The sequence below is a fragment of the Sinocyclocheilus rhinocerous genome, unplaced genomic scaffold (genome assembly GCF_001515625.1).
Source record: "Sinocyclocheilus rhinocerous isolate Xijiao unplaced genomic scaffold, SAMN03320098_v1.1 scaffold247, whole genome shotgun sequence".
NCBI classification, from domain to species: Eukaryota; Metazoa; Chordata; class Actinopteri; order Cypriniformes; family Cyprinidae; genus Sinocyclocheilus; species Sinocyclocheilus rhinocerous.
This window is the reverse complement of record NW_015662919.1, coordinates 1,104,148-1,116,475: the sequence shown is the minus strand read 5'-3', so window position 1 is coordinate 1,116,475 and position 12,328 is coordinate 1,104,148. Positions and strand designations below refer to the sequence as shown.

The 12,328-nt window shown below is 35.4% G+C and overlaps 1 protein-coding gene across 1 annotated transcript in view; it reads left to right on the top strand.

The window, feature by feature from the left end:
* LOC107728329 (signal-induced proliferation-associated 1-like protein 2) overlaps positions 1 to 12,328 on the top strand; it is a gene marked incomplete at its 5' end in the record, with an annotated part of 84,016 nt that overhangs the window by 25,392 nt on the left and 46,296 nt on the right. Inside the window, 2 exons of the mRNA XM_016538462.1 lie at positions 2,116 to 2,390; positions 10,792 to 11,019. Of these exons, the coding sequence (XP_016393948.1) occupies positions 2,116 to 2,390; positions 10,792 to 11,019 (503 nt within the window). The remainder of the gene's footprint in view (positions 1 to 2,115; positions 2,391 to 10,791; positions 11,020 to 12,328) is intronic.

Here is a 12,328-nt window from a genome sequence, read left to right as displayed (position 1 = left end):
TGTGATTTCAAAGCTGAATTTTTAGCATCATTACTCAAGTCACATGATCCTTCAGAAATAATTCAAATATTCTGATTTGCTGCAAAAAACAAAACAAAACAAAAAAACATCTATCTTTGGCCAGCATCACTCACCACAGAGCAAGCCTGTTCTTGATAATCTGCTGTGAAAATGTGGGAAAAGCCGACGAGGAAGAAGTTGGAGTGAAGCGATCTTTATATAGGCGGAGCAAAATACTTCATCACTCCGTCTATAGCGCATTGTGATTGGATGGTTTACGCTGTCTGTACAGGAGACAATCCAATGGGCCACTGGCTGCTCGCTGTCCCTGCGTGATGGTCCTTGGCAAAAAAATTTTTTTTAATCTGTCGGCCCCTTAAGTGCGTCGGCCCACCGGGAAAATGCCCGGTATGCCCGATTACCAATCCAGCCCTGGTTGTTGTTGAAGTCCAGCCTCCAGCTCACAGCTGATTGGTCTGTTGTTGTTGATCATGTGAATCATGAAAACAAACTCAAGCTGTTCATTCAAACTAATGTGTCGGTCACTGAATCAGTGCATTAAAATGACTGTATTTGTTGACAACTAACTAATACTAACAGTTGAAATCAAGTTACAGTGAGTCACTCTCACTAGCTCAGCTTATTATGGTAAAGCTTTTAAGACAGATCAGCCTCTCCTCAGAGTATTTACTGACTCACCAAACCTCCCGCTCCTGTGACTTATGACTCCGCCGACTTATGAAATACACTTTTACCTATCAATGTACTCTCCTATATGTGCTCTTAACCCTTCACCTGCCCGTCCACTCCTGCTTTCCTCTGGTTCAGTGATGGGCTGCTGGTTTGGAGGTCAGTTCTCGTGACGGTGGCGTGTCACATGACCGTGTGAGCGTGCTTCACTGCAGCTGAACATGAGCGGTACAGTCAGCATCTCAGAACGGCGTGTTTATACTGGATTAATGCTAATTACTACAGTCCAAAGAGAAACAGTCAAAGCAGTTCAAGATGGGCAGGTCCTGAGGAAAACATGTCTGTAGAGCTGCACTGTGTCATTTCTGTGCCACTAGCAGCAGCAGCACCAAATGGAATTGAACACCACTCCTTAACAAACCACATGATTTGATATTTTATTTTTATTTTTATATATATTTATTTTTAAAAGTTTAATACTTAGGGTTAAGTAGTTAAGTTTTTTTTTAAATGTAATACTTTGGATTAGGGGTTTGTTTAACAACTTTATATTATATTGCAATTTTTTAATTATTTATTTTTGGAAGTTTAATACTTAGGGATGGGAGTTTGTTCAACAACTCTGTTATATTATAAATTCATATATTTTAATTAATTTATTTTTTGGACATTTTATGCTTAGGGTTAGAGGTTTGTTAATAATTTGTTATTATTTTATTATTTTAGATGCAAAGTCGGCAACACCAAAGCTCCAAAAGTATCAAAAAATTTAGCATAGCATATGTGACGTTTCGAGCACGCAGGCTCTTCATGAGACAAATGAACAACACTGATTATATTATATTATATTATATTATATTATAATATATTAATTTGATCTAATACAAAACTATTAAGCTTTGCTTTCTTGATCTATTACGGTAAATATTTTCTGCTTTTACTATCGGACAGAAGAATCATTGCTGTGATGTTTCTTTCTCTCCGCTGATTCGTTGCATCTCCCAGATCAGCTTTTTCCTTTCTAAAAAACTTTTTCCCTGGAGTGCCCTTGTCTTTATTCTCATATGAAAGGCTCTTTAGATTGAGAGGACATACAGTCACGCATCCGTCCCGCTGGGATTTATATGTTGCCGGGGGATGTTGTGACGTCTCCCTGTGACCGTCTGTCCTTCTCATTGGAAACACTTAAAGGAACAGTTCACCTAGAAATAGTTCTGGCATTATTTACCTATCGTCATGTTTCCAAACCCACGTGTGAAGAATGTCCATGCTGCTTCATGTCCATCCTTCAAGCTCAAAAACCAAAAAAAGTGCAATTATAAATAGTTATTATGAATTTTCTGAAGTCATGTGATGTTTTTTGTGACTGATAATATGGAATAGATTGAGGCTGATTTCTCTCTCGGTCTCTCTGTCTTGCTCCAGATGGTCACGCGTGGCTGTGAGACCACAGAGATGACCTTGCGCAGGAACGGTCTCGGTCAGCTCGGCTTCCACGTCAACTTCGAGGGCATCGTGGCTGACGTGGAGCCGTTCGGATACGCCTGGAAGGCTGGTTTACGTCAGGGCAGCCGGCTGGTGGAGATCTGTAAGGTGGCAGTGGCGACGCTGACCCACGAGCAGATGATCGACCTGCTGCGCACCTCCATCTCTGTCAAGGTGGTCATTATCCAGCCGTATGAGGACGGAGCTCCCAGAAGGTATCAGTGATCTGTTCTGTCCATCCTCCTATCCTTGTCTACACCTGCTATTAACATCCATCCCATTTAGCACTTTTTCCTGATAGTTGTTTTCCTTTAAAGCTAGATCTCTAAAACATATTATATTATATTATATTATATTATATTATATTAGATTAGATTAGATTAGATTAGATTTTTTTCATTATTGTGTATTAATTTATAGAAATGTAATACTTGGAGTTAGGGATATTATATTATTATTATTATTTTAAATTTTGTATTAATTCATAGAAATGTAATACTTTTATAATAATAATTAATAATTATTTTATTTTATTTTATTTTATTTTATTTTATTTTATTTTATTTTATTTTATTTTATTTTATTTTATTTTATTTTATTTTATTTTATTTTATTTTATTTTATTTTATTTTGTTTTGTTTTGTTTTGTTTTGTTTTGTTTTGTTTTGTTTTGTTTTGTTTTGTTTTGTTTTGTTTTGTTTTGTTTTGCCGTGATTGAAGATGTTAAATTTTCAGTATTAACTCATAGTTCCATATGAAATTCATTACTTTGGCTGAATAAATCACCCAAGATGGATGCTAATAGCAGGTTTTCTGCTGCTTTTTTTCAGCTTTACTCACATGATTTATTGTGTTGGATGGGATATGAAGTCTGAGTTTTGAGATCTCACTCTTATAAGCAGTCAAAACTCCACTCCACTTCTTGTTCTCAAGTCGCTCCATTATCCAGTGTTGTTAGCATGATGCCGCTCTGGAGCTGATTTGCTGTGAATGGACGGTTTGCACCGGGAAGCTCTGTAAGTGATTGTAGTGGATCAGTGGGAACAGAAGGAGAGCGCTGGCGTTCCCGAGCAGACGGCCGCTTGTGTACCGACAGCAGTGGCGTAATGCGGCTGACAGATCTGGCCAGTTGGGCCGAGGCCTGACGCTCACTGCGGTCTTCTTTCACCCAGCGATAGCGGCAGGAGGTGTTTGATTATTGAAGAAACGTCTGACGACTCGCAGAGCAGCAGATTGTGCTTTTAGGGTTCGTCTGCTCGTCCCTCCAGTAAAAACAGAACAGATCCACCTGCACAATCACTTACCATCAACCACCCATCCATATTTCAAAACAGAGTGTTTAAAGCTTTTTAAAGTAAATCTCATGAAAACTTTTGAGAAATTACTGTGTATTTATCTATCTATCTATCTATAATTTAAGTATTATTTTTGCTATATATTTATATATTTCATTATTACATATATTCTGAATAATAATAATTTATTTCATTAGAATTATTATTTATATACATTTATTATTATTATTATTATTATTATTATTATTATTACAACAGACAATATGTACTGTATATACATTATATAAATGTTATTTATTTCTTCATGCTTAGAATCTTACTGTTCCACTTAGTGTAATATTTGATCAGATTTCCTAAAGAAATTATCATATTAATTTGGCTTTTCACACATAAAAAAAACTGACTGGTTAATTCGTTTGCTCTTTCTGTTAGTTCTTTAACTGAGGCTGATTAGGTTAAGCAAACAAATTTAACCATGTTCTGAGCTGTTCACTCAGTTAGCTCACAAACATGCCTGATGGACAGACCGGTGTAAATCTAGAGATTTATTCTGTCGTCCCTATATTTGAGCCTTTAATATTGGCGTATTATAGTCACATCACATCCAAGCATCCCTCTGTCAATCCAACAATCCAGCAAATCCTCTTACAGTGATCTGTGATCATACGTGATCATCTGTCATCATACATGACGCAGCAGAAGCTTAGAGCGTCTCAGTATTATGATTACTGACCATCAAGGTTTCTGGATGTTCAAGAAGTTTGTCATTTTAACCAATTAAAAATTATCTATGAGTAGCTCTCAATTGACCTATAAACCATAATGGATAACTGTATTTTTACATTTTCTGAGTGAGTAAAACTCACTGCTACAATGTTTCAGTGCGGTCAGGTGGTTGTCAGGGTGTTGCTGTGTGGTTGCTAAGGTTCTGAGTGATTTTAGAATGTTGATGTGTGGTTTCTAGGTTGTTCCGAGTGGTTGCTAGGTGATGACCTGTTATTTTTTTTCTGTATGGTCTGCTGATAGCAATGTGGGATGCCAACATTAGCAATTATAATCCTGGCAACAGATCATCATCCTGTGCATCAGAGATGTCAGGAGAGTAAAAGTGTGGAGTGATTTTAACTAGTATTTTTTTAAAAGAACAATTCACCCAAAATATACTTGCCCTCAGGTCATCCAATATGTAGATGAGTTTGTTTCTTCATCAGATTTGGAGAAATGAAGCACTGCATCACTTGCTCACCAATGGATGCTCTGCAGTGAATGGGTGCCGTCAGAATGAGAGTCCAAACAGCTGATAAAAACATCACAATAATCCACAAGTAATCCACACCACTCCAGTCCATCAGTTAATGTCTAGTGAAGAGAAAAGCTGCGTGTTTGAAATAAACAAATCCATCATTAAGGCATTTTTAACTTCAAACCGTTGTTTCTGGCTAAAATATGAGTCCATAATCCATAATAACGCTTCCTCCAGTGAAAAAGTCTTCTTGTCTGAATCAGGAGAAATCTGCACAGATCAAGCACCGATTACAAGCCAAAACAGCTCTAAACAAATATGTTGGGTGGATTTTGATGTAAGAGACTTTTTCACTGGAGGAAGCGTTATTATGGATTATGGACTCATATTTTGGCCAAGAGTGATGGTTTGAAGTTAAAATCATCTAATGATGTATTTGTTTCTTTCAAACACGCAGCTTTTGTCTTCTCCAGACGTTAAATGATGTACTGGAGTGGATTACTTGTGGATTATTGTGATGTTTTTATCAGCTGTTTGGACTCTCATTCTGACGGCACCCATTCACTGCAGAGCATCCATTGCTGAGCAAGTGATGCAATGCTACATTTCTCCAAATCTGATGAAGAAACAAACTCATCCTAATCTTGGATGGCCTGATGGTGAGTAAATGTTCAGCAAATAGTAATTTTTGGGTGAACTATTCCTTTAAATGTGTGTTTGGGTTCATGCCATTGGGAGACAAAAATGTGCATTAAAACAAAGAATAACTGTAGCACATTTGCTTTTTAAAACACAAGGTCATGGGTTTGATTCCCAGGGAATGCAAGAACTGATTAAATGCATACTGTGCCTTCAATGCAATGCCCGTCACTTTGAATAAAAGCATCTGGCAAATGCATCACTGTAAAAGTAATTGTAAGTGACGCAGTTAAACAACCACAGAATATTTCTAGAATTGCCTGAACTCCAGATTTCATCACAGCGTCCGGCATGTATGAACTTTACACCCAGATAAAAATGAACTTTAAGGAAAGACTCACAGTATAAACGGCCAGATTCTCATATACAGCCCGAGTCTCATGTTTCAGGTCAGACGTCGAGGAGCAGAGCCCGGTAACATTACAAACACTCCCTGATTAGTCTGAAAACCAAATATTTACCCGCTGTTTACATTTTCAATCCATAAGGGAGTAATTTTAAGTGTAGACACATCTGAAATGTTTCTCTTTTTCTCTCATTAGTGGGATATATGGGCGGCATGTTTAAAGATTCATATAGAAATGATGGAGAAGCTTGAGGACAGCAGGGTTACGGCCACATCCTGCTGCTCTAGTGTAAAGAAATAGATTTTCTGGGTTAGGCTAATATTAGAGGCGTATTTCACCAGCTCAGATGGGATTCTGCACAACCAGAAAAAGACGTCTATGAGCTCTTTAAAATAAGAGAGGATGTAAAACAGGGTGTTTGATGGGAAAAGTCCCATTTTTTTTGTCTGAGGGAGGCTTGATTTCCCACCCATACAAAGAAGTACTGTGATGTTACACTGATGGTATCAGATGGTGCTTAGATATTCATTTACTTGAAGATACTTTAATTTGAAGATCTTATGTAAAAATGTAGTTTTATTTTTTTATATATACACTACCATCAAAAATATAACATACATTTTTTTTTATGTTTTTGAAAGAAGTCTCTTCTGCTCACCAAGGCTGCATTTATTTGATCAAAAATGCAGTAAAAACTGTAAAATTGTGAAATATTATTACAATTCAAAATAGCTGTATTCGATTTGAATATATTGTAAAATGTAATTTATTTCTGTGATCAAAGCTGAATTTTCAGCATCATTACTCCAGTCTTCAGTGTCACATGATCCTTCAGAAATCATTCTAATATGCTGATTTGCTGCTCAAGAAACATTTCTGATTATTATCAATGTTGAAAACAGTTGTGCTGCTTCATTTTTTGTGGAAACTGTGATGCATTTTAATTTTCAGGACTACGATCAATAGAAAGTTCAAAAGAACAGCATTTATTTGAAATAGAATCTTTTGTATCGTTATAAATGCCTTTACTGTCACTTTTGATCAATTTAATGCATCTTTGCTGAATAAATGATTTATTTATTAAAAAAAAAATCTTACTGACCCCAAATTTTGAATGCATATAATCATAAATTTATATATTTATATTTAAATTTTAGATTTTTTTTACTATATACTTAATTATTATTGCATATATTTTATATTATTTTACAAATTTATATAGTTTTGATTCCAAATATAATAGTTATAATAAAGTTATAATAATATAAAAATAGTTATAATAAAATATTTTGTTATTATTATTCAATAAAATTATAGTAGATATATATATATATATATCTTTATTAGATATTATTAGATAAAATTATTAAGATATTATTAAAAAATCTATTATTTTTATATTATTTTAGTTAATTTGATAAAATGTATAAATACTTTAATTTGAATATCTAATGCAGTTTTTGCAGGATCAGGAAATGTTGCATGCTATATTTGACCTTGTGTTGCCCGTATAGCTCCTTTATCCATATGGTGTTTCACAAGCTATATAATGTCAATCAGTACTGATCATTATTGCATTTTGCAGGCTCATTAGTATCTTACCTTTATATCCCACACTCGTGTTTTCCATTATGCCGGCAGTAGTGTGAGAGGACTGACTCAGTCGTGCAGATCTTGGCGAGCGGCAGTGGAAAACATCGCTCTATAAATCTGAGCCTGTGAATGTGAGCATCCCGTATATCTCTGATGAAAACTGGCCCTCAAAGTTTGCTTAACATGCTTTTTCTTGGATAAAAACGCTAAAGTTAGGAATAACTCTTATGTTTTTACTCGGTTGGACATGTGAGATCAAGTGTGTTTCTAAAACAACATACTGAATCTGTAAGAGCTTCCACCTAAATGCAGTTGGGTTCGTGTTTCTCGGCACATTCACACGCTGTAGATTATTCTCCATATGTCAGCGCAGGTCAGAGGTTCCAGGTTTTGATGTGGAAAATGTGAAAGTTTTGTTCTGTGTGGGAGTTGAAGTAAATAGTAGAAGTAAAACATAAACGTGTGGAAAAATACACACATTAGCGTGCTCTTTAAACTGCCTTTGGCTTATGCTGTGAATTGTTTAACATAAGTTTTGGATATTATTCAGCTTTTAATGGGGAAACAGACATAAAGAAACTGATTGACCAGTTTATTCTGAAAACACTCAATATCTCATATGCTCGGGTCGCCAAAGTTGCAGTTCAGTAGTTTACGTTTCTTTTCAACTGGTTCTCATTATGTTGCGTCTGTGAGTGATGTACTGTAAATGCATTTATGCTGACTGACTTTTCAAACACATGAGCCAATGCTGTTAGCTGTGGCTAATGTTTCAACAGCACGTCTGGATGCATTTGCATGTGCATTTTGCTTGATTTCTGCTCATTGATAAACACTTACAGGTGCATCTCAATAAATTAGAATGTCGTGGAAAAGTTCATTTATTTTAGTAATTCAACTAAAATTGTGAAACTCGTGTTATATTATAAAAATGAAAATTATATATGTGACATTAAAGCAGTGTTAGTATCATTGAGATACTATTATAGTTTTTAGTAATATTTAGATTTCGTTTTTTTATTTTTATGTCTTTTGTTTTCATTTTCATTTTAAAATGTTGTAATTTTGTTGTATGTTTTTGTCATTTTTATTAGTTTTTTTTTTTTACTTGCCTATATAGTTTTTATTTTTAAATGATTTCAGTTTTTGTTGTAATTATTTTAATTAAACTAGATGAAAATGAGAAATGGTGCCTTGGCAACTAACTGAAAAAAAAAAAGAAGTCATTTTTATTTTATTTTATTTCAGTTAAAGGTTATATATTTCGAGTAACAAAGTTTTTTATGGTTTTATTTTTAGTTTTAGTGATAGTTAACTAATAACAACACGTGTTTTATATTAGTTAACTTTAATTTAGTTTAACTTAAATCTTATATATATATAATTGTTGTTTTTTTTGTTTTTTTTCATTCTTTTCTTATTTTGCATTTTTTTGGAGATCAAAAACCTCATTCCCCATTGCAAAATATCTTGTTAGTTTTTCATAGAAGAGAGTCATACAGAATCTGAACGACATGAGGTTGAGTAAATGATAACAGACTTTTCATTTATTCCTCATCTTTTTCTTTAATGTATTCCAGCAGGATTTCTCAGTCAAAAAATTCCCTTTCGAGGATGCTTTGCATTGCTGTTGCTCATGCCAAGAGATCCTGCCAGAAAGTGTAGCGTAGCGTCTAGTGTTCTCTGGCCTCGTGAGGACGCAGAGGTCAGTGATAACCAGAGGGCAATGGGGAAGTAGCTGATGAATGCAGCTCAATTTAAAACACATTTCAGCTGATGCAGAGATCACATTGTCTGATTTTTGGGGCTGTCTACTGCATCTAATTGATACGAGCCTGTGGGCTGCTTATGCAAATGGAAAGGAGAATGTTAACCCTTCACCTCAAGAGCTTCATGCAGACAATAGCTCCAGAGTTGAATTGCAAAAGGTTTTTTTTCGTTTCGTAGAGCAGACTGTTTTCATAACCCTCGGGCTCTTTTCTTTCAACCCAAAAACACACCTCAAACAGCTTCTCCATTTCTGTGTGTCTTCTAGTTCCCTTCTAGCACTCATATCCACCTTATTTTTAAATTAAGAGCAGGAGTAACTTGAATAAGCGAGGCTTCCAGTGTCATTCACTTCTTGGTTTTTAAACCTGTACAGAACAGGTAAATATAGGTGTATATATATACACTGTACAGCAAATCTCAACTGCTTGATTGCTTGTATTGTCACAAAATGTAAACCATATTATCTCCCATCTCTAATCTGCTAAATGCGACTATAAGGCAAGATATTAAGATATTATAAACATTGACATGAAGCAATGTGAAGCAATGTGCGCTACACAAATAAATTTCACTTGCATATGGTTCCGTTTTTAAAGCTCAGGTGCTGGTTGCATAAACTGCTCAGACTAGTCTGTTTTTTTTTTTCTGCAAGACTGGTCATAACTTTATCATAACATAATAAGTAAGTTAAATAAAAAGGTAGATTGGTCTAATTCAAATCTGAAAAGTAAGACTTAAAAACTGCTAGTTGGTCAAACTAGTTCTTAAGACACAGTCTTAACATAGAGGCTGTTTATGCAGCTGGCCCCAGGACTGGTAACCAGATGATAACTAGTTCAGTTCCCGCAAGGAGTGAATCATGAGTTCTCAACATTGTGCACTTGAGCAAGACACTTGTTTGAAGTGACTGAAACATTTTTTGTAACCTATTTTATGCATTTAAAAGTGAAAAAAATATTCAACAAGAAGAAGTGTAGATTTGATGCATCATAAATGGATTGCATGTTGAAAAGTCTCTGCATATGACAGGTGGTTGGAGGGTTTGAAATATAAGATGGATCGATGATGTTAGCTGAAAAAGAAAGGTGAAAAACATTGGCTCAATTTACTTTATACTATATTTACTTTATAATTTACTTTAGAATAGTTTTTAAAAAAAATGAAAAATTGCTGAAAATATACTCACCCTCAGGTCATCCAAGATTAGGATGAGTTTGTTTCTTCATCAGATTTGGAGAAATTTAGTATCATGAGTCCTCTATCCATAATAATGTTTCTTCCAGTGATAAAGTGGTCTGGTCTGAATCAGGAGAGAAATCTGCACAGATCAAGCACCGTTTACAAGCCAAAACAGCTCTAAACAAATATGTGGCTGGATTTTGATGTGAGAGACAACAGGAGATGGACTTTTTCACTAGAGGAAGTGTTATTATGGATTATGGACTTGTATTTTAGCTGGAAGCAACAGTTTGAAGTTAAAAACATCTTAATGACAGATTTGTTTCTTACAAACACAGGTCTTGGTTCACAAGATGTTAGTTGATGGACTGGAGTGGTGTGGATTACTTGTGGATTAGTGTAATGTTGTTATCAGTGCGTGTTATTCCAAAAAAAACAAAGCATCTTCTAAATGTCCGTTGACGTTTTTTCTGCTCTCTGTGTCTCTCAGGGGATGTTCAGAGCTCTACCGCATCCCTATGGTGGAGTATAAGTTGGACAGTGAAGGAACGCCCTGCGAGTACAAGACGCCCTTCAAGAGACACACCACCTGGCACCGTGTGCCCACCAGCGGCCAGCCTCTTCCCGATCGCATGCCGTGCCAGCAGGTCCTCCAGCACGCTCAGACCGCCATCCCACGCAGCACCTCTTTCGACAGGAAGCTGCCGGATGGACCCAGGTATCTCTTCAGTTTCAGATGCATGCTTTTGCGTGTCTTTCCAAAGGCGTTTTTCTAAATATCAGTGGATGAGTGTAACTGTGAATCCATCGCCTTCCTGAATGAAGCAGATACATTCAGATTTCATGAACGAGGCAGAACTCGGGGTGTTAGAATGCTCGAAAAATACAGCAGGATGAAAGAAGTGTGAGAGGATCAAGCGTTTCACACAGAAACCTTTTGTTGTGTATTTTCTGACATTTGATGTCTAGGGCTCTATGATTTCAAAAAGCATACAAATTGCAGAAAGCATACTGAACAATGTATTACAATGAATGCACGTTACACTCCGTACTAATGAGTAAAGTGACACGTTACCTTTTGATTTTACATTAATACCCCGTTACATTCTCAAGGTTTGATGGACCTAAATTTTTATCTTATCGTTCGTTTTTCTGGTTTTACTAATAATATCATCTTTCCTACTTGATCCACAATGCAAAAAAGTTTTCAATTAGTCTTTTTGCCTTGCTTTCCAGTAAAAATATTTTGAAACAAAATCAATTTGCTTGATTAGCAGATATTGAGACTTGTTTTGATATACAGTATATCATGTCTTTAATATGAGTGTATTTTGTCTTACTGCAATGGCAGATTTGGTCACTTGATTTACGTATGATTTTGTTAAAAACAAGTTTTAAAAAATCTGTCAGTGCAGTAAGACAAAATACACATATATTCAAGATACAGTCTATGAAAACAAATCTTAAAATTGCATGCCATATTGCTTAAGTATATTTATTTCATTTTTAGATATTTTAATTGAAAAACAAAACAAAAATACTCATTAAGAATATATTTGCAGTGCAAAAACCTGATTCACATAAAGGGAAAATAGGTTCAATATGTGAAAATTTTGTTTCTTCATCAGATTTGGAGAAATGTAGCACTGCATCACTGTCTCATGCTCTGCAGTGAATGAGTGCCGTCAGAATGAGAGTCCAAACAGTGTCTGAAACAGTGAAAATGTCTGAATCAGGAGAGAAATCAGCACAGATCAAGCACCGTTTACAAGCAAAAACAGCTCTAAACAAATATGTTGGGTGGATTTTGATGTGAGAGACAACAGGAGATGGACTTTTTCACTGGAGGAAGCGTTATTATGGATTATGGACTCATATTTTACCCAGAAACGATGGTTTGAAGTTAAACCGTCTTAATGATGGATTTGTTTCTTACGAACACGCAAACCGATAAACTGGAGTGATGTGGATTATTGTGATATTTTTATCAGCGATTCACATGTGCACATAAAAAAAAAAATATATAT